Here is a 24,013-nt window from a genome sequence, read left to right as displayed (position 1 = left end):
CTGCCAAAAATGGTTTGGGCATAGTTCTGGGTTCAAGTCTACAAGAGCTTCTGATTAAACCAACTTTGTTGCTGAAATAAAACATAAAAAAGCATCACTTGCAAAAGAAGTGAGTTTTCAGTCACCTCTTTTGCTGCTCATTTCTCAAGTCTTTGCTCCTTTTGCAGAGTAATGGCCTCCTCACATCACACACTTCTAGGTGTTTTTTGCCTGGTCCCTCTGTGCTTCTGATTAAATGTCAAAAGAGCCGCACTACTAAAAAACAGTGATACTCATAAAAAAAGTTGAAAGTGTTCATGCAATTTTCCCTATTAAGAGGTAACTACACAAAATGAAGTACAAGTGCAGATAAAAAACGAAGTGCACAATTACGGTGCCCGGGAAGACGTCACTTGTGACGAAACGCATAGGGCAGAACGATGTGCCTACGTCATCGCGTGTTCCAGGAAGTGCGATTTGTTTTTGCTGTATGTCGACCGGCAAGAAATTTTAAATGCTACACTTATTCCATTGATGTAAGTGCAACTGAAATTTTTAAATAAAGCTATCAAAATGGTTTTACACCATGCAGAGCTTTTTCTTTTATGTTCTGACGATGATTCTATGGGGATGATCCTGAGATGACCCTTACAGTCCAAACCTCTGTCCTTGAGAGAACCCTTTAGGAACGCTTTGGGAAAACCCTGGCTGGGTTGTTTGGCCACATGCTCTGCAGACCATGAAGTTGGTAAGTCTGCATTCTTTACTAAGGTGGTGGTGTCACGGTTTGGAAGCTGCAATAGTGACGGATGTTCACTGTTTATGCTGTTTTTTTTTAACACTAAGGACATTTTCACACTGGCAGCGGCCGTGCTTCGGCGGTAAAGCGCCGCTATTTTTAGCAGCGCTTTTCGGCCGTTAGCGGGGCACTTTTAAACCCCTTTCACACTTTGTAGGCGCTGCAGCGCTAAATATAGCGCCTGCAAAGCGCCCTGAAAGAGCCGCTCCTGTCTCTCCAATGTGAAAGCCAGAGAGAGGGCAGCGTGGCTATACCGCCGGCTTTGCGGATGGTTTTAACCCTTTCTCGGCCACTAGCGGGGGTAAAAGCGCCCCGCTAGCGGCTGAATAGCGCCGTGAAAATGACGGTAAAGCGCTGCTAAAAACAGCGGCGCTTTACCGCCGACGCACCCACAGCCCCAGTGTAAAAGGGGCCTTAACGGCGGTGCTGCTGCAGCGGCTCTTCTAACCCTTTTTCGGCCGTTAGCAGGGGTTAAAAGTCCCCCGCTAGTGGCGCGAAAAGCGCCGCTAAAAATAGCGATGCTTTACCTCCAAAGCCTGGGCGCTGCCAGTGTGAAAGTGCCCTCAGTGTTCAAAAATAGCTGCATAAACAGTGAATGTCCGTCACTATTGCAGCATCCAGGACTTTTTTGAGCGTCCTGCCAGCGCACCGCCCCAGTGTGAAAGCACTCAGGCTGTCTGGCGTCTGTAAAGCTCCTCAGTGTGAAAGGGGTCTTATGAAGAGGACCTTAATTTTGCACATCATTTTTTTTTATCTGCACTTGGACTTTATTTTGTGTAGATATCTCTTAATAGGGAAAATTGCATGGACACTTTCAACATTTCTCATTGTCTGTCAAATGAACTCTGAAGAGTGATCCAAATGTTGACTTCAGAGAGCAAAGCACATGTGAACAAGTCCTTAATTTTTTTAATTATTTTTTTTTTAGAATTGTATTATTTATTTTCAAATTTTTTAACATTTTTTGGGGCACTTGGTGAAATACCAGGGGTCTAAACACTTTTGAGACAGAGAAAGGGAATGAGGACAGAGACTCCTCAGTCCTTTTCTCTGCAGCTTCAGCTGCACTGGACAGTGCGTGAATGGGAAGTGCTTTGTGCTGAGCAGCTTCCTGTTCATTCACAAACTGAAGCATAGTAAACACAGTTTACTATGCTTCAGTTATGAATGGATCAATCCTTACTGTTTTAATTCAGGAAGGGAAGGGGCCAGTAAATTACATATTTACCGGCCCCTTCCCCTGCTCTCCTTTCTGAAACGATCCCTGTGCTCCAAAGCTTCCGGCAGGAGAGGGGAGGCAGGAAGCCAGCAGCACTGCTGGGGAGGAGGGCACACAAGGGGGCCCCCCTGGGCTGCAGATGGAGATGGCAGATACTATAACCAATTCCCCTGCAGGGCAGCCGGTGGGAGAAAGCCAGCAGCACTGCAGAGGGATTCACAAGTCCAAGGCAGTACAACTGGCCCCCTTGCTCAGCAGCTGCCCAGGCCCCCCTTTTGAACTAATGGGGCCTGGGCCCACTACAGGAGGGCCAGTTGCACTGCCTTATCAGTGGCCCAGGGTGCAAGTATTGGGCAGTCCCAAGCCTGCAGCTTTAAATAGAGGGAAGATTGACGGAACAGGCAGTGGGACAGCTGTCTTCTTTTGCAGGTGGTGCTCAGTGACAAGGTTGCTTTTAACAGCTGTAAAATTAAAGTGTTAAACCCAAAAGCAAATATTTATTATATTACAGCTTATCAATTTTTAGATGTGATGGCTGCATTCGTTTTCCTTTTTAGGCTTTCTTTTTCTTTATTTTCACCTGGTGATCTGGCCAGCAAGTCTGTTATTTTTTAAAAAGCACAAGTTCTCCAGCAGAATGTATCAGTTTACATGGATGAAACAAACCACTTGCACTTGCAGGGGTGATTAAAATGATCACATTTTATTTAATCATGTAAAACCTTTATCCCAAACGGAAAGAAACTGTTTGCTGTAACTGATTATAAAGTATTAGCTGGAGTTTAGCCTCAATTAGTTAGTGTATTTAAATCTACTAATACATCTAGCACTCCCCTCCCCCAGACTGACAAAGCTGCTATCTGCTGTGCCTCCTGTGCTCATTCGTCCAAAATGGGGCTCAATCTAATACTGGAGGTGTGTTTACTAGCCGGATCACCGAGGAAAAAAGCCTAAAAAAAGAAAACGAATGCAGCCACCTCAGCTAATGATTGGTAAGCTGCAATATATTACATTTTCATTTTTGTGGTTAATACCGCATTATATCTTACATCAATCTCTTTGCAATCATCGGCGGAGCTGGAACAGAAAATCCAAGCGAGGATAAAAGTGTGAAGTGAAAGCAAGACATCAGAGAGGAGAGCCGGCCAGAGACTGGGGGGAGGGGGAGATCTGGGAGAGGAAAGGCTATTAAAGGTAATTTGTCCCTGAAGAAGAAGAAGAAGGCTTTTACCGTAATTGTCAAGCTTTTTCACCAGGTATTTATTAAGAAGAGAACAGAAGAAAACAGTCTTCTCATTACACCTATGTCACTCACTAGTTGGTAAAAATAGTCTTGGTATAGGGATCACTTTAGAGTTAAAGGAGTCGTAAACCCTCTCTGCAGATCCCCCCAGAGCCCCCCAATTTCATCCCTGAACCCGATCGTTCCAGCGACGAGCACGAGCCCAGTAGCTCCAGCCGCTGTCTCGGGTCCTCATTGGATAGATTTATAGCAGCAGGAGCCATTGGCTCCCACTGCTGTCAATCAAATCCAGTGACACGTGGGGTGGTGGGGCCGAGTCCTGCTATCTGTGTCAATGGATGCAGCAGCGGGACTCGGGAGCGAGCCCGCATGGGTGCCCCCATGGAATGCGGCTCTTCATGGGGAGCACCCGATGAAGAGGAGGAGCCAGGAGCGCCGCCGGGACACCCCAGAAAACGAGGATTGGGGACACTCTGTGCAAAACAAAAGAAGCTACATATATGAATATATACACATGATACACTGAGCTTCCTATAACCCTAACACTATGTAACCCTTACACTAAACCCTCGCTGTAACCTTAACAGTAACTCTTTCTGTAACCCCAACACTAACCCTCACTGTAACCCTAACACTAACCTTCCCTGTAGCTCCATCACTAACCCTCCTTGCAACCCCAACACTAAGACTCCATGTAACCCGAACACTAACTCACCCTGTGCTCCAAAGAATAGGTTTCCCTGTAACCCCAACACCAACCCTCTATGTAATCCTAACATTAACTCTCCCTGTATCCCCAACACTAACACTCCTTGTATCCCCAACACTAAGACTCTCTGTATCCCCAACACTAACCCTCCCTGTGCCCCAACAATAACTTTCCCTGTAACCTCAACACCAACCCTCCCTGTAATCCTAACGCTAACCCCCCTGTAATCCTAACATTAACCCTCTCTGTAACCCCAACACTAAGATTCCCTGTAACCCCAACACTAACCCTCCCTGCATCCTAACATTAACCCTCCCTGTAATCCTAACATTAACCCTCCTTGTAACCCCAACACTAAGACTCCATGTAACCCCAACACTAACCCTTCCTGAGCCCCAAAAATAACTTTCCCTGTAACCCCAACACTAACCCTCCATGTAACCCCAACACCAACCCTCCATGTAATCCTAACATTAACTCTCCCTGTATCCCCAACACTAACACTCCCTGTATCCCCAACACTAACCCTCCCTGTAATCCTAACATTAACCCTCCCTGTATCCCCAGCACTAACACTCCCTGTAATCCTAATATTAACCCTCCTTGTAACCCCAATACTAAGACTCCCTGTATCCCAAAACCAAGGCTCCATGTAACCCCCAACACTAACCCTCCCTGTACCCCAAAGAATAACTTTCCCTGTAACCCCAACACTAACCCTCACCGCAATCCTAACATTACCCCTCCCAGTATCCCCAACACTAACCCTCCCTGTAATCCTAACATTAACCCTCCCTGTAACCCCAACACTAACCCTTCCTGTGCCCCAACAATAACTTTCCCTGTAACTTCAAAAATAACTCTTCCTGTAACCCCAACACTAACCCTCCCTGTAATCCTAACATTAACCCTCCCTGTAAACCCAACACTAACCCTTCCAGTAATCCCAAAGCCCTGTTTACACATGCTTCAAAATGTAGCATTAGACCCACAAATGGAAAGCTTCACACACAGGGCATTTGTCAAGCTTCAGTAAAGCTTCAAAAAAGCATCACAAAAGCATCAAAAACACATCAAGTATGCACATTAATGTGGTAGGCACTTTAAAGTGTGTTACTAATCAATGCAAGTACAGGCGAGCCCTAACACTAACCTTCCCTGGAGCCCTAATATTAACCCTTCTAGCATCTCCTAATTACCCCTCCCTGTAACTAGTACTAAACTTCCCTGTAACCTCAACACTAACCTTACTGTTACCCCAAACCGTCATTCCATGTAACCCTAACACTAACCCTCCCTGTAACCCCAACAGTAACCCTTCTTATAAACCCAAACCATCCCTCCCTGCAAATAATATTAACCATCCCTGTAATCCCAACACTAACCTTCCTATAACCCTAACACTTATTATTTTTGTAACCCTAACCCTAACTATATCATTAACCCTCCTTGTAACCCTAACACTAATCCTTCCTTATGTAAACATTTGTGCCTTATCCGCCTCCATTCCTAATACATTTGGTTGCAGAAACACTTCACTGGCCGGATGTTATCTCACACACACTGACAATAAGTCAGTAATATTTCTCTGGGATTTATTTATTTGGCTACACAAGGACTCATGGTAATATAGAGCTATGGCAGGGGCATAAGTGGTTTGTAAATCACTGTATATTCGCCTTATATTTGCCTGACAACATATACAATCCAGATTGGTTGGCGCTCGTTAGTGTTTATATATATTTATAGATCTTGCCTTGTATCTTTCAGAGGGTTCCCGTCCTCGCTGTCAGTTCGGTGTCGGTGTTTCTGCTGTTAATGGTTCTCCGGCTCATCAATGAAGTGAACTTCCTGAAGTTGCTGTCTTGTATTGGGCAGACCAGCTCCCAGTGCGCTCCTGTGCCGGTTATGTGGCAGCAGCGGCCTCGGACGTATCACGATGGCTACATTAACATGAGGACTCACGAGGTAACAGACATTGTTGTGCTAATGTGCTTATCTAAGTCAGCTATGCTAAAGTGCCTTGTGTATGTCTTTTTGTACCTTCGACACACAAAAACTTAAAAGCCAACACTCCCCTTCTATGTGTAGAAGGGTTAGATATTCTCTTGGGTTTTTATTGCTATCTTTGTTTCCATTGGGGATGGGGAGAGCTTCCTCCACTTCCTCTCCCAGATATACAAAAGGAAGTTAGTGGAAATCTCAAAGAGAGAGGAAGTGCCACCTCTGACAGCTGTCCCCACCAGAGTAGGTGTACCCACTGGAAGGTTTCCCGTCACTTTCTGTCCCAGTGACATTGCCCACCGGGACAAATACAGGGTCTGAAGCTTCCCACTGCAACACACACAATAAAAACCTAGAAATCTGTCCATTCTATCCAGCACCATAACCATATTCCCAATGCTGGGGTGCTTGGCTTATGGGAAAACGTGTTAAAGCTTAATCATAAGAAATAGTCAGCACAACACCCGCGTATCCCAAACATTTACTAAGGTCAAAATGCAAAAGTGGTTACATAAATAGATATAAAAGCACATGTGCCCTGTTTATTACCCTAACACTAACTCCCCCCGTAACCCCAATGCTAACTCTCCCTGTAACCCCAACACTAACTCTCCCTGTAATCTCAACACTAATTCTCCACGTAACCCCAACACTAACCCTCCCTGTAATCTCTACACTAATTCTCCCCATAATCCCAACACTAACCTTCCTTGTAAGTCCAACACTAACCCTCTCTGTTGCTCTTACACTAACCCTCCATGTAACCGCAACACTAATCCTCCATGTAAGCCCAACACTAACTCTCCTCATAACCCCAGCACTAACTATCCCTGTAAGCCCAACACTAACTAGCCCTGTAAGCCCAACATTAACCCTCCCTGTAACCCCAACACTAACTCTTCCTGTAGCCCCAACACTAACTCTCCCTATAACCCTAACACTAACCTTCCCGTAATCCCAACACAAACCCTCATTGTAACCTTCACACCAATCCTCCCTGTAGCCCCCACACTAACACTCCCTGTAGTTCTTACACTAACTCTCCATGTAACTCCAACACTAACCCTCCATGTAATCCCAACACTAACCCTCCATGTAATCCCAACACTAACTCTCCCCCTAACCCCAACGCTAACCCTCCCTGTTACCCCAACACTAACTATCCCTGTAGCCCCAACACTAACCCTCCTGGTAACCCCAACACTAACTCTCCCCGTAACCCCAACACTAACTCTCCCCATAACCTCAACACTAACTCTCCTCATAACCCCAACACTAACCCTCCCTGTTACCCCAACACTAACCCTCCTGGTCACCCTAAAGCCGTGTACACATGAGCGGAATGTCCAACAGAAAAAGTCCAATGGAAGCTTTTCATCGTCTATTCTGATCGTGTGTGTGCCTCATCGGACCTTTCATTTCGAAAATTCTGACGGACTAGAAATAGAACATGTTCTAAATATTTCCGACGGAACCAATTCCTATTGGGGTAACCGCTCGTCTGTACGCTGTTCCGACGGACCAAAAACGACGCATGCTCTGAAGCAAGTACGAGACCGAAGCTATTGGCTACTGGCTATTGAACTTCCTTTTTCTAGTCCCGTCATACGTGCTGTACGTCACCTCGTTCTGGACGGTCGGACTTTGGTTTGACCGTGTGTAGGTAAGACCGCTTGATTGGAATTCCGTCGGCGTTCCGTCGGAGAAACCTTCGGAGTTTATTGCAACGGCAAAACCGGTCGTGTGTACGTGACATAACGCTAACCCTTCTGGTCACCCTAACACTAACCCTCCCTGTAACCCAAACACTAACCCTCCCTGTAACCCCAACACTAACCCCTAACTATCCCCATAACACCAATACTAACTTTCCCCGTAACCCCAACACTAACCCTCCCTGTAACCCCAACACTAACCCTCCCTGTAACCGCAACACTAACCCTCCCTGTAACCGCAACACTAACCCTCCCTGTAACCGCAACACTAACCCTCCCAGTAATCCCAACACTAACCCTCCCTGTAACCGCAACACTAACCCTCCCAGTAATCCCAACACTAACCCTCCCTGTAACCCCAACACTAACCCTTCCAGTAATCCCAACACTAACCCTCCCTGGATACTTTAAGGATAGCATGTATCCCATGTACCTCAAAATATATTGAATTCAAAATTAAAAAGTGGTCACATAAATAGATGAGAAGACACATGGCATCCACCAATATTTTGGGGCTGCAAGCGACCTTTTGTCGAGGTGAAAGCCGGGTCTGTTACCGTGATCTTACCTTGAAAAAGGGATCCCTTCTGGTCCCTCAAACATTTGTAGATGCTATGCCCCTTCTTATCTTTTTTTAGGTGACATCTTTTGCATTTTGATCTCAATACATTTTTTGGGAACATGAATGGTGTGCTGATTATTACTTGTAATTGACTCATAAAAACCTAGCAGATACACTTTGATGAACTGTCCCTTCACTAACTGTGCTGCTATCACTATCACTGGACAAACCGAATGGATAAATCTCTGGCCAGGTGTAGGACAGAAAGTTGTCTCTGCCTTATTTCCCTTCTATACGTTCCAAGATGATTTTATTGTGACGTTCTGCTCATGTACAAACTTCCTTTTACGTTTGCTGGGTGTTCACATTCTGTAATGTCTGCTAATGATAATGAGAAGGTTGTATGTCATTTGCCGTTATGTTATTGCCATCCTGCAGTTCTGGCAGAGAAGACTGGTATAATATTTCTGCCAGGCTCATATACCGTGATGGGCACCAACACCAATCTCCTAGAAAAAAGCAATCTGTCATCTGGCTGTGACCCACCAGCTCGTTGGCACATATGTGTGATTATTAGGTCACTGTGCCATAGAAAAGCTGCACATGGATGTCTTCTATATATACACCCTTAACCCCCTCCTGCCTGTAATCTGTGTGGTAATGTTCCTCAGCATAATGCTTTGTGCCAAACAATCATTAATCTATAGTATATTGCTTTCTACAGCTAGGAGTGTACAACGCTACATGCTACTAACTGTTAGGCCAGGCACTGTCACTGACTTTTCCTGGCCTCTACTAATGATCAGGAACCAATCAGGGTGGTTCCCAATCATGTGATCACCTCTCTGCTATAACATGGTGATCACATGGCTTTGTTTATACACAGCCATCATTGACAAGAGACAGCTGCCTGTACACCTATTTATTTGTGCCCAGTGAAATAATAAATAGTCACATAGTCATGTGGAAAAAAGACACAAGTCCATCTAGTTCAATAAAAAAAAAACAAAAAAAACACAAAATCCCATATACACAATCCTGTACCCACAGTTGATCCAGAGGAAGGCGAAAAACCCCAGCAAAGCATGATCCAATTTGCTACAGAAGGGGAAAACATTCCTATGTAGGGCTCTGATTGGAAGAGGTGACTTTGTGATTAGAGGGCTCTGTGATGGGAGGGCTGTGTGATTGGGGGACTCTGTAGTTGGGGGCTTAGTGATGTAGGACTCTGATGAGTTGACTCTGTCGTGGGGGTACACTGATGTAATGGAGGTCTTTCATGTATAAAGGGGGTCTCTAGTAATAGAGGGGTTTTGATGTGAAGGGGAGCCTATTACATGATAAGTAGCCTATCCTGTGATGGGGGGGGGGGGGCTTTGACATAAATAGAGGATCTCAGACATGAAGGGGGCCTCTCATGGGAAACTATTTTCATCAAGGGACTGTCCTGGGCTCAGGTTTCCCATTGATAAGTAACATTACGCTTTTTACATTTTAGACTGGGGTGCCTCAGGACTTAGCATGTTTTTAAAGGGCTTAGATTAGACCCGCTGATGATTCTCAGTGGTCTGTTTGGCAGTGAACAGAGGAGGAGCAGGCAGAGCCACACATGCCGAGGACAGGGATGTCCATTGGGAGGGCTCTGGCTGAGTATCTGTCTTGATGCATCACAAACAAGAGTTGACACCGCATGCTGGATAAAGGCTTGATATAGTGATGCACTTACTCTGGAGAACCCAACCTGTGAATGCAACACTATATACAGTAGATCCATAGTTAGGCTGCCATCATACTTTTTCAGCCCCCTACAACCTCTTCCATGTATCTCCATATCTGCCTACGGGGGGGGGGGGTCATGTTTACCAGTGTCTCTGTCCCTGGCTCTACCTGATACACGCATGTTTTCTGGTTGTAAACCATAATTAACCCCTCGCGCTCCTGAAGAAGTGTTATTTGTCAATGCGAAACATGTTGAGCAAAGTTCATTCCATCTAGCGTGAAGCTATTCACCCCTCTACAGATATAGCTCCATATGCTCATTACTAGTGTTTGATGATGTTTGTCATTATGTTACAGATTAACCACTGTTTACATTTTGGAGGCTCCTTACCTATGTTTAGGGGGTGGGTATGCTCATCTAAAATTGGGGTTATTATTGTTGGTGTTTTATGATGTTCTTAACATTATTCTTTAACTAGTTGCCACCCACCCACCGTCAATGGACGGCGGGGTGGTGCGGCTCTCGCTCTGCGATGCTCTCATGCGATGGAGTCCCCGAACGGACGCTACTGTGCGGGGGCGCGCAGCGTGGCAATTGTGGCCTTGCTGTGTTGCTAGGACATGGCGCGACCCCGATCTCTGTAAAGAGCCGCATCCACGGCTCTTTGACCATGTGATCGGCTGTGTCCAATCACAGCCAGTCACATGTAAATACGGAGATGCCGGTAATCGGTGCTCCTCGCCTCACACTCACAATCAGGGCACTGATTATCAGTGCCTTGATTACAATAGCGACACCAGTGCCACAAATCAGTGCCAGTGATGAGTGCCCACCAGTGCCAGCAATCAGTGCCCATCACTGCCAGCAATCAGTGCCCACCACTGCCCATAAGTGCCACCAATCAGTGCCCATTAGTAATGCCAGTCCGTGCTGGCTATCAATCCTGCCTATCAGTGCTGCCCATCAATGCCCATCACTGCTGTCCACCAATGCCCATCAGTGTCGCCCATCAGTGCCACCCATCAGTGCCCATCAGTCCCTATCAGTGCCGCCTATCAGTGCCCACCAGTGCAGCCTATCAGAGTCAATAAGTGCCACCTATCAGTGCCCATAAGTGCGGCATATTAGTGCCTCCTCATCAGTGCCACCTAATCAGTGCCAATAAGTGCCACCTCATCAATGCCCACCAGTTCAGCCTATCAGTGCCCATCAGTGCTGCCTCATCATCGCACATCAGTGAAGTAGAAAAATTACTGACAAACTAAGTAAAAAATGTTTCTTTTTTCACACCCTGCAGTGATTAAATACCACCAAAAGAAAGCTCTATTTGTGTGAAGAAAATGATAAAAATTTCATCTGGGTACAGTGTAGCATGACTGCTCAATTGTCATTCAAAGTGCGACAGTGCTAAAAAATGGCCTGGGCAGGAAGGGGGTATAGATGCCCTGTAGAAAAGTGGTTAATAAATTACTATATTTAATTTTTACATATGTCTGCTTATTGATACAGTGCCCATAAAGTCCCATATTTTTTGGTCTCTCTTGTTCTCTCACATGTTTTTAAAGGGCGCGCCGAGTGTGCAAAATGGTTGAGAAATGCTGCAATAACCCATAAGCTGTCTTTATAAATCAGATACTCTGAGTTCCCCTATGTAAGCTGTTCCAAAGGTTACATTCATGGATCATACATATCGAGAATCATATACAGTATTATACCCTCCCTGCATTGTGTTCCTCCTTTTTCCTGTTTTGTGTTATCTTTTCTTTTCTGTTCCTTGTACTGTATATATGCAAACATGTTGTAGAATTGCTAAAAAAATCTGAATAAAAGTAAAAGAACACAGAAGAGTTTTAAAAAAATGATAATTTAATGGGGTCAACATTGGTTTTTCTGCTGCAGTGATGGGAAAATTTGAAGGAAAAGGGTGGAAAATCTTTCTCAAATGAACAAATTTCTAATAGGGCGTACACACGGTCGGACTTTGTTCTGACATTCCGACAACAAAATCCTAGGATTTTTCCGACGGATGTTGGCTCAAACTTGTCTTGCATACACGCGGTCACACAAAGCTGTCGGAAAATCTGATCATTCCGAACGCGGTGACGTAAAACACGTACATCGGGACTATAAACGGGGCAGTGGCCAATAGCTTTCATCTCTTTATTTATTCTGAGCATGCGTGGCACTTTGTGCGTCTGACTTGTGTACACACGATCGGAATTTCCGACAACGGATTTTGTTGTCGGAAAATTTTATATCCTGCTCTCAAACTTTGTGTGTCGGAAAATCCGATGGAAAATGTGTGATGGAGCCCACACACGGTCGGAATTTCCGACAACAAGGTCCTATCACACATTTTCCGTCGGATGTTTTGGAACTACATTTCCCATGATGCTCAACTACACTGCAGAGTGCATGAACATCATGGGAAATGTAATTCCAAAACATCTGGGGTGCCAAGGTTTGCCATCACTGTCCTAGGGGGTTATCTGATGTGGGGAAGAGCCATGAGAGCCGCCAGGGGACCCCAGAAGACGATGATCGGGGCCACTCTGTGCAAAATGAGCTGCACAGTGGAGGTAAGTATGACATGTTTGTTTTTAAAAAAAAAAATAAAAAAACGAGCCTTTACAATCACTTTAACCCCTTGATCGCCCCCTAGTGTTAACCCCTTCCCTGCCAGCGACATTTACACAGTAATCAGTGCATTTTTATAGAAATGATCGCTGGATAAATGTCAATGGTCCCAAAAAAGTGTCAAAAGTGTCCGATCTGTCCGCCGCAATGTCGCAGTCCCGCTAAAAATCACAGATCGCCACCATTACTAGTTAAAAAAAAAAAAAGATAAAAATGCCATAAGTCTATCCCCTATTTTTTAGATGCTATAACTTTTGTGCAAACCAATCAATATACACTTATTGCGATTTTTTTTTTTTTTTTTTTAACCAAAAATATGTAAACGAACATATATCGGCCTAAACTGATGAAGAAATTTCTTTTTTTACATTTTTTTTGGATATTTATTACAGCAAAAAGTAAAAAATATTATTATTTTTTTTTCAAAATTGTCGCTCTTTTTTTTATAGCACAAAAAATAAAAACTGCAGAGATGATCAAATACCACCAAAAGAAAGCTCTATTTGTGGGAAAAAAAGGACATAAATTTTGTTTGGGTACAACGTCGCACAACTGCACAATTGTCAATTAAAGCGACGCAGTGCCGCATCACAAAAAATGGCCTGGTCATTAAGGGGGAAAATCTTCCAGGTTGTAAGTGGTTAAAGTTCAGAGATAATTTTAATTGCATAGCTACATTTTTTTCATCTCAGACCAATGTAAGTATGCAGATGTCATATCTTAACCGTTTGGTAATACAAGTAATACTGCCTCCTTTTCAACTAGCTTACCACCACTGCGCCTAGGACTATAGCAAGTGAAATCTATTCTAAAGCTGCCACTTTATAGGTCAAACTACTGTATATAGTGTTTTTAGAAAATGCAAAACAAATATGACAAAATGAAAAAACACAGTGGCGCTAAAATGCAGAAATAAAAATATATATATAAAACTCAACTTTCCTTTAAGGAGATACTGTGAAATTTTTATTTTTTTTTCATATATATGAATGTTCAAACTCAATATGTGACCACCAAGTGACAAGTGATAAAGACATATATCAAACATAAACCATATCAAATAAATTGCTAATGTAGAAAAGTCCTTAAATGGTGATTTCTTCTTAAACTTCCACCACACCCGAGTGTTCGGTGATCCCACTCCCTACAGAAATCCATTCACCGACTTCTAGTGCCCACACTCTCGTGTAAGGCTCAAAAGCTTTTTGACCGCACCAGAAGGGTCACAACGGCAATCCAAAAAAAACAAAATCGCGTGCAAGGATCGTTCCACATGTGAAATAAAAATAATACTTCAATAGTGCAAAAACTTATAACCAGTTTATTAAAAACACTCAAAATCTTTAGTATTAAACTCACACTTTTTAAATATCAAAGTAGCAGAGAAAAAAACGTTTCCACAGCAAACAGATCTTCACAGCACAGCACAGCAAGCATTTGGATCAAACACTATAGAGTTGCAGTCACAGCGGACCCGAGGTGTGCATGAATCCCGTGATTAAGTAGGTGTATGACGAAACATGTCGGGGCGTGGCTGTATGATGTACTCCACCAATGACAAGTGACGCTGTCGAACCGTACGAGGAAGTGGCACATTGATAGAGCGGGGAGGCATCGGGGAGTAGGTGAGAGAAGCAGTCTGACGCCTGCACACCTCGGGTCCGCCGTGACCGCAGTATTGGTCAGGTATTGCAAATGCTGTACATTCTTACATTAGACCAAAGTAACTCTGCTATGAAATGAATGCCTGAACCTCATCTTAAGCAGCTTTTCTGTTGTTTATTGTTTTCATCTTTTTTAGATTTTTGGTTTTATATTGTCTATTGTGCCTATCTTTAGCAGCATTTGTGCCCTGCTGGTGATTTTATGAGGATCTAAATTAGATGAAGCCTTGTGGAAGATATAATGAGGTTAATGTTGTGTTTGTTGTGTTGCTTGAAGATCAAATTTTATTGTCAAGCCGAAAACGTTTCAACCTTTCTGGACTTGTAGAATGCAGATTGCGTCATCTTTGAATCAACATCTAAAGCTGCCAATACAGCCGATTGCTGCTAAATCATACAAAATTCCTTTCGTACCACTCAGCTCCACAAACTGCTATTGTTCTCAATTATTTTGTAGACCGGTAGAAAAATTGCGACCAAGTCTGCATTCAATCAGAATACAATAGCCAGCACTGTAGATACTTCATCTGTGCTGTTTAGGATGGATGGGGAAATTGAGCAATTACTTTTGCTCAGCCCGCAGGCCAGTCTAAATTCAGTAAGTGGATGCTGTCCTTGGATGAAACCTGAACATACACTATATTGTCAAAAGTATTGGGACGCCTGCCTTTACACGCACATGAACTTTAATGGCATTCCAGTCTTAGTCTGTAGGGTTCAATATTGAGTTGGCCCACCCTTTGCAGCTATAACAGCTTCAACTCTTCTGGGAAGGCTGTCCACAAGGTTTAGGAGTGTGTCTATGGGAATGTTTGACCATTCTTTCACAAGTGCATTTGTAAGGTCAGGCACTGATGTTGAACGAGAAGGCCTGGCTTGTAGTCTCTGCTCTAATTCATCCCAAAGGTTTTCTATTGGGTTGAGGTCAGGACTCTATGCAGGTCAGTCAAGTTTCTCCACCCCAAACTCGCTCATCCATGTCTTTATGGACCTTGCTTTGTGCACTGGTCCAAATTATTTGTTGGAGGGGGGGGGGTTATGGTGTGGGGTTGTTTTTCAAGGGTTGGGCTTGACCCCTTAGTTCCAGTGAAGGGAACTCTTAAAGCGGAGTTCCACCAAAAACTGGGTCTTCCCTTTATACACTTCCTCCCCACCTACGGTGCTATATTTGGCATCTTTCAGGGCGGAGGGGGGAATGGGGACCTGTTTTTGACAGGCCCCCTTCCCCACTTACGGAGACAGGGCCGCGGCCTGATCTTCCGGAAGTTCGGCCCCCCTCCTCCTTCCCCAGTCGCCGGGCCAATTAGAAAGCACAGCGCGCATCACACATGCGCAGTAGGGAGCCAGCAGTGAAGCCTTTACCAGGAATCCCTTACCAGGAATGATGGAGGTAGCACCCGGGATTTGATCCGAAGATCGGCTGGGGTGCCGACATCATGGGCTCCCTGGAAAGGTAAGTGTCGATATATTAAAAGTCAGCAGCTACAGTATTTGTAGCTACTGACTTTTAATTTTTTATCCCCTAGCTGGACCACCTCTTTAAGGCGTCAGCATACCAAGACATTTTGGACAATTTCATGCTCCCAATTTTATGGGAACAGTTTGGGGATGGCCTCTTCCTGTTCAAGCATGACTACCCACCAGTGCACAAAGCAAGGTCCATAAAGACATGGATGATCGAGTTTGGGGTGGAGGAACTTGACTGGCCTGCACAGAGTCCTGACCTCAACCCGATCAAACACCTTTGGGATTAATTAGAGCAGAGAATACGAGCCGCCTGACCTCACAAATGCACTTCTGGAAGAATGATCAAACATTCCCATAGACACACTCCTAAACCTTGTGGACAGCCTTCCCAGAAGAGTTTAAGCTGTTATAGCTGCAAAGGTTGGGCCAACTCAATATCGAACCCTAAGACTGGGATGCCATTAAAGTTCATGTACGTGTAAAGGCAGGCGTCCCAATACTTTTGACATTATAGTGTAGATGGCGCTGTCCTTCTTGATAGAAAAGCAGATAGAGGTATTGTTGGGAGGAGCACTGTGTTCCCTGTGAGATGTACTAAATGCCCGACACTTACAAATTATTATGTATGCATGCACTTTACATGAAAAGTTTATCTGATGCAAGATCCAGTTTTTAAAAAACCTATTTGGAGAAATATGCAGTTTCTGAGCTCTTCTTCTGATAATGTTGCTAGTTGGTTGGCTGACCCATTGGCACCAGGTCATCTTTAAGCCATTACGGTTTATGAGTCTGCCTCTACTGTAAGTCAGGGGTTATCTAAAGGCAAATTCAAATTTAAATAAGCTTTATTGGCAGGGCCAAATACGATTTGGCAATGCAAAGCAATTAAGGTGTTTTTATGGGTTGGATGGTGGGGGGGTTGGGTGGCAGAAATAACTCCTAGAACATTATTATAGGTATTGGATAAAATAAAGGGAGCCAGAGGTGAGTCCAGGTTAAAAGATAATATGAAGTGGATGGGGGGAGTCCACTCAGGACTTATTCATAAGTCAATATAAGAAGAGCCTCATCATGCTCTTTTCTCTGTAAAGTCTCCTCGGAGTAATAATTACTCAGCAGGCAAAACCTTATTCTTACAATAATTACAGTGAGAGATGGAGACGGGGATGGTGACTTGCGCTGGTTGGACATACTCCACCAGAATACCAATGTATCTTCTGTTTCAGATGTCTCCCCTTCCGGGATGAGCCCGTGCTGCATGCTTTGCCCATTGGATTGCATTATCTCCGCAGAATGCCAATTCATATCTCTTTGTGTGGCTCGCTCCTCTCACATACGGGATTTTAATAACCGTCACGCTGTGCTATGAATTCATAAGCAGCTCTGGAAGGGAGACCGAGCAGCACGACTTCTTACTTTCATTACGAGTCTTTTGAGAAACAGAATGGACTCATATTTGGTGCAGATAGTTTGACAGATTAGCAATCTCCTTCCAAGGAAACGAACAATTGTTTTGTCTACGTGTTCCTAAACTAAGTGGTTTTGGAGAGCGAGAGATGGAAGTAGTAATTATCAAATACAGAGGGCCAGCGGTGGGCTTTAGGGATGAGGGAACCCAGCTGTTTGCAAATGTTTTACAAGTTCTCGCACATCTACAAGAAGCAGACCATGTGACTGCTGTGGGACCCAATCCCAGTATAGTGGATGCAGAGGGCCCCATGGGAAGTCAATGACTCTAGCTCAATCTATGGCCATTCCCACACAGGAGAAGTCAATCTTTGATGTAAGATGTATGGTCAGCCTTATGCCCTGTACACACGATCGGACATTCCGACAACAAAATCCATGGATTTTTTCAGACGGATGTTGGCTCAAACTTGTCTTGCATACACACGGTCACACAAATCTTGTCGGAAATTCCGAGCGTCAAGAATGCGGTGATGTACAACACGTACGGCGAGCCGAGAAAAATGAAGTTCAATAGCCAGTGCGGCTCTTCTGCTTGATTCCGAGCATGCGTGGAATTTTGTGCGTCGGAATTGTGTACACACGATCGGAATTTCCGACAACAGATTTGTCGGAAAATTTGAGATCCAGATCTCAAATTTTTGATGCCGGAAATTCCGATGGAAAATGTCCGATGGAGCCTACACATGGTCGGAATTTCCGACAACAAGCTCCCATCGAATATTTTCCGTCTGAAAATCTGACCGTGTGTACGGGGCATAAGGTTCACAGAGTCTTCTTATATTGTGGATGTACATATCCTGAGGATGAGACATCTAAAACATTACTGTTGATGCCCGACTTTTCTAAGCCTTCTGTGTTGTCACCAAAGTGGTCCTTGTTATATTAAGGGGAATTCATAAAGAGTGTCATAAGTACTCTGTAGGCATCCACTTTTTAGTAAAGCAACAAATGTTGGAGCATTACCAGATTCATGTACAGTAAGTGTCGGGATGATGAATTCTAGTGAGATCTATATAGAGGAATCAAGACCTCCTTCCTCCTGCTGTTGATGCCCCTAGTGATAACTAATGGTCTATATGGTGGAATCAGGACCTCCTTCCTCCTGCTGATGACCCCTCTCGTGATAACTAAAGATTTATATGGGAAATCAAGACTTCCGTCCTTGTTCTTTGACCCCACTAGTGATAACTAAGGGTCTATATAGGAAATCAGAACTCCTTTCCTCCTGCTGGTAATCCCTCTAGTGATAACCAAGAACCTATATGGTGGAACGAGGACCTCCTTCCTCTTGCTGGTGCTCCCTAAAGATTTATTTGGGGCAATCAAGACATCCCTTACTCTGGGTGCTGTACACATGTAGGCGCTGTCCCTTACTCTGGGTGCTGTATGAATGAAGGATCCATAAAGACATGGATGAGTGAGTTTGGGGTGAAGAAATATGACTGGCCTGCACAGAGTCTTGACCTCAACCCGATAAAACACCTTTGGAAGGAATCAGAGCGGAGACTGCAAGCCAGGGCTTCTTGTCCAACCTCAGTGCCTGACCTCACAAATGCACTTCTGGAAGAATGGTCAAACATTCCCATAGACACACTCCTAAACCTTGTGGACGGCCTTCCCAGAAGAGTTGAAGCTGTTATAGCTGTAAAGGGTGGGCCAACTCAATATTGAATATGTGAATATTGCTGATATTGACATGTGGCAGTGGTTAGCAGGTTCCCTTACCCTGGGTGCTGTATGCATGTAGAAGCTGTCGCTTACCCTGGGTGCTGTACATGCACTATATTGTCTAAAAGTATTGGAACACCTGCTTTTACATACACTTGAACTTTAACTGCATCTCAGTCTTAGCCCGTAGGGTTCAATATTGAGTTGGCCCACCCTTTGCAGCTATAACAGCTTCAACTCTTCTGGGAAGGCTGCCCATAAGGTTTAGGAGTGGAGGCCTGTGCAGGCCAGACAAGTTCCTCCACCCCAAACTCGCTCATCCAAGCCTTTATGGACCTTGCTTTGTGCACTGATCCAAATCATTTGGTGGATGGGGGATTATGGTGTGGGGTTGTTTTTTAGGGGTTAGGCTTGGCTCCTTAGTTCCAGTGAAGGGAACTCTTAAGGCGTCAGCATACCAAGACATTTTGTACAATTTCATGCGCCCAACTTTGTGGGAACAGTTTGGGGATGGCCTCTTCCTGTTTCAACATACCTGCACACCAGTGCACAAAGCAAGGTCCATAAAGACATGGACAAGTGAGTTTGGGGTGGAGGAACTTGACTGGCCTGCACAGAATCCTGACTTCAACCCAATAGAACACCTTTGGGATGAATTAGAGTGGAGACTGCGAGCCAGGCCTTTTCTTCCAACATCAGTGCCTGACCTCACAAATGTGGAAGAATGGTCAAACATTCCCATAGACACACTCCTAAACCTTGTGGACAGCCTTCCCAGAAGAGTTGAAGCTGTTATAGCTACAAAGGGTGGGCCAACTCAATATTGAACCCTGCGGACTAAGACTGGGGTGCCATTAAAGTTCATGTGCGTGTAAAGTCAGGCGTCCCAATACTCTTCACAATATAGTGTATATAGGAGCTGTCCCTTATCCTATGTGCTGTACGCATGTAAACGTTGTCCACTGCTCTATGTACTGTACGAATGGAGGATCTTTCTGTCAGCCTGCATATTTATTCGGGTGTATTTTGGATACAATTGTGTGAATAAGCCCTAAAAGGCTGATACCAAGTCAAATTCAGGTACAGTGGAACCTTGGTTTACGAGTAATGCGGTGAAGCTATGAATAAGCAACAGTTGATGTGAAATGCGTTAGCAGCTATCCCACTTTATCTGCTTATGATGTGACCTGTTTGCATGCATCTTTTACTTCAATAAATGTGCTTTTTTCTACACGGAAGTGCAGCCGTCCAGATTTTTCTTCCTTGTCTTCCAAGATTTGTGCAGAGCCAGCACCTGTGAGGCTGAGTGAGGTCGTTCACTACCAGAGAGGAGTAAGTGTCCTGTGAGCGGCTTTTTTCTTCCTTAATGCGGTTAATGAGCGTTTTGAAAGAGGAGCAACTTTTTTTTTTTTTTAATTCTGACTCAGTTTACGCGTGTTGTCTTGCAAAAGGAGCAGAATTCAAGCTAATGGGGTGTGCAGTATCGCATTTGGCCAGAGGTGCGGGGGGCGCCGGGGACACTCAGAACGGTTCGGAGCCGTTTGGAAATACTTGGAATCACTCGGAAATACTCAGTTCTTGAGTGTTTCCGAGCCATTCCGAGGCTTTCCGAGTTCAGCCGAGCGGTCTCCGAGTATTTCCGAGGCTCTCCGGCGCCCCCCACCTCTGGCCACATGCGGTATTGCATGCAATAGAAGTCAATGCGGAACTAATTATCTTCTGTTCCATTGACTTCTATGGGGAAACTCGCTTTGATATGCGAGTGCTTTGGATTACAAGCATTCTCCTGTTACGGATTATGCTCGTAATCCAAGGTTCCACTTTACTTACACTAGTTGCATGTACAATACATTATACGACGCATTAATGAATACAGAGCTGCGTTTCTGCCTGGAGTTCAGCTTTAAATGACAAAACCGCTTGTGTTGCATTTTCATGATTTGCCAGTTTGTAATAAAACCAAAGTCTTCCCCCCCCTCCCCACCCCATAAATGAAATATTTCCACGCACAGGAGGGTCTAACCTGTCTAGCAATTTACAATTTTTGTCCTGAAATTTTCATGATGTCTTATTACATTAACTCCGAGCAAAATAAAGAGTTTCATAACAATATCACCACCAGTCTTTAATATTTCAGTATCTCATCTTCCCGTAGACCTAACAAATGCTTACGCTTGCAGGAACACTGGTCCGCGGTAATCACGATGTTAGATCCAACATAGTGCCGTCTTGGTTTGGATTTGATTTCATCCTGTATTCATTTGCATACAAATGTTTAATACTCCTGCGTCTCGCTTATTGATGTTAAATCCCTCTTTAAATCCCTGTTTGATTTCTGCAGTCGTTCTGATTCTAGATGTGCACCATTAAAGTGTACCTGTCATGTACTGGGAGTTGTAGCCGTATTGCACTTCCAACCAGTTTTCAATCTGTAAGCTGGAGAGCAATGAGATTGGGGCTGTAGACACAAGTAATACTTGGGCCCCAGGAATGTCCCAAAAAGGCCAATTAGATTTGAACCTACACAAGAAAGTTTCAGTTAGAGAATAAAAGCTGAACTTTAGCTAAAAAATAACAAGATAAAAATGAATAACCCATTAAAGAATATGTAAACCCAACATTTCATATTCTTGATATGTGCCTGCTGTACCATGTAACTTGTATGAGAAAGTCTCCTATTCTTCTTGTATTGCTTCCTTTGTGTGAAATCCCTGGTGATCCTGCCAGCCCCTCTGCTCTCCTATTAAACCTGACCACACTAAGCAGGAGAACACACTACGGTCAGTTCTGTAGCTGTGCTGGGAACTCAGTCTGCTCTACTCCAGTGAACAGACTTGTCCTGACACCCCACCCCCTGCACAGCCATTCACTGGGAAGATAAGTGTTCTGCTGTTTCTCCACCCCCAGCTCTTATGAGAACAGAGGGAATGTGATCACTTATTAAAAAAAAAATGGGGGGAAAGGGTATGTATAATGTCTCTTTATATGTATACACAAATGTTTTGCCTTTCATTTCTATTTTAATCTGGGTTGTTTTACAAGGTAAGGGTTTATAATCACTTTAATCTGATTGTAAACAATCACCTTGTAAAACAACCCATTCAGTTTAAAATAGAAATAAAAGGCAAACATTTTTTTATAGAGATAAAAGAAAATTATAAATACCCTTTTCCTTTTTTTATAAGTGATCACATCCCCTCTGTTCTCAACTGCATAAGATCTGGGGGGGGGGGGGGGTATTCAAATGTGGGGTGAAGCAGCAGCACACTGAGCTTCCCAGTGAATGGCTGTGCAGGGAAGGCATGTCAGGACAAGTCAGATCATTGGAGGAGAGTTCCTAGCATAACTAGAAAACTGACCATGGTGTGCTCTCCTGCTTAGTGTGGTCAGGTTTTAATAGGCAAGCAGAGAGGCTGACTGGAACACCAGGAATTTCACACAAAGGAAATAATACAAAGAGAACAGGATACTTTCTCATACAAGTACATGGTACAGCAGGCACATATCAGGAATATTAAATGTAGGGGTAACAAACGCTTCAAATATTGTTTCAGTATTCAACTTCAAAATAGAGATTTCCCCTTAAAAAAAAAAATTCTACCACTAGATGTCCTCAGCCTGATGGGCAGCATCATTTATCATCTTGGCCCAGTTTATATTGAACCCCCCCCCCCAGCCTGTGACTGAACAGTGAAAGGAGAATGCCGGTTCAAACTCGCGGTCTGTGTCAGGTCCGGAGGTGAACGGCCAACATAGCTGAGCATGTTCTTCTCCGGACCTGACACAGACCGCGAGTCTGAACTGGCATACGCAATGTCATCAGCGTCCTCACCCCGCCCTACATGCGTTTCGTCGTGTGACGTCTTCAAGGAGCAGCAGGTGGTAAACAGCCAGCATAGCTGAACGTGTTATTAATGAAAGCCTGTGATACAGTTTTACGCTACGGGAGCCTCCTTCTGTTTCTTTGCTTTTTCTGCATTTAAATACGGTGTTCTGTGAGAAGGGAGCCTGACCATAAACCTGTGAGAAGAGGGAGTTGCAGTCGGTGATCGTTGGGAGATATTTTGGCTTGTTTGCTTGTTTATAATTTTACCAGCATGTCAATCCGGCGAGTCCATTTTAGTGAGAGTGGTGAAGGATTCGCACATTGTTGGAGCACTGGTGAATTTAGGCACAGAGGTGTCCGTTTATGAAGCAGTGATCAGCGGTGATCCCGAGGATCACCGCTGATCACAGTCCATAAACAGTTTATGAAACAGTGATAATCGGGGGAGAACATGTTTGAACTTGTTCTCCCGCTGATTATCTCTACACACGGAGAATCCTCATTGAATGACACAGTAATGGCCAGTTTATGAAGCGGTGATCTCACCGCTTCACTGGTGATCTGAGTCAGAATTCACACTCCCAGGTTCACCAGCTCAGAGGTGGTGAATCGGGGAGTGAAGAGGAAATCTGGGGGGATCTGAGGGGGAAGGAGGGGGATTTTTAACTTCCTTATGCCTCGTTCAGACCCCCCAACACTGTAAGCATGTCCCCCTGTCATATTTATGTGTATACATATATATACATATAATGTGTATATGTATATATATAATGTGCGTGTATATACATGTATATATAATGTGTGTGTGTGTATACATATGTATATAATGTAGGGGGACTCATTATTTTATTAACATTAATCCGCGCCGTCTGTCTGTGTATTGAGCGGTGATAATTTATCACTGCTTAATAAACTGACATCTCTGTATTTCTGGTGCTGTAATCTCGTAAAGTCTCACGAGATTCCAGTATCAGGGGCCGTTCTCCACTGTTGGAAGCATTTGTAGATCTCTTCACTCCTCCAAAGGTGAAGCGATCTACACCTCTTCATAAACTGGCACACAGAGGAAAAAGATCTTCACTGTGAATGCCAGAGAATGAAGCAGTGAATAGATTTCACTGCTTCATAAACGGACACCAGAGTGGCATAGATTTCACATCACAAGTTTGATTTTTGAACATTTATTTTGTGTTTTTACATTTTTTTTATACTTTCCAGTTTGGAAACCCTAAATGGATTGTCATATAAGTACTTTAGTAGTAGATGTTTGCATGATTGTTTGATTTGCACTAATTGCAGCACTAGCACTTTATTGATATTCTTGCATATAG

At 44.1% G+C, this 24,013-nt stretch overlaps 1 protein-coding gene across 1 annotated transcript in view; it reads left to right on the top strand.

Annotated features, from left to right (window-relative positions):
* Window positions 1–24,013, top strand: part of ST6GALNAC3 (ST6 N-acetylgalactosaminide alpha-2,6-sialyltransferase 3) — a 473,122-nt gene that overhangs the window by 182,075 nt on the left and 267,034 nt on the right. Inside the window, exon 2 of the mRNA XM_073593717.1 lies at window positions 5,720–5,917. Within this exon, the coding sequence (XP_073449818.1) occupies window positions 5,720–5,917 (198 nt within the window). The remainder of the gene's footprint in view (window positions 1–5,719; window positions 5,918–24,013) is intronic.

Source organism: Aquarana catesbeiana, linkage group LG07 (assembly GCF_042186555.1).
Source record: "Aquarana catesbeiana isolate 2022-GZ linkage group LG07, ASM4218655v1, whole genome shotgun sequence".
NCBI classification, from domain to species: domain Eukaryota; kingdom Metazoa; phylum Chordata; class Amphibia; order Anura; family Ranidae; genus Aquarana; species Aquarana catesbeiana.
The sequence above is the reverse complement of the archived record's forward strand: the minus strand, read 5'-3'. Positions and strand labels throughout refer to the sequence as shown.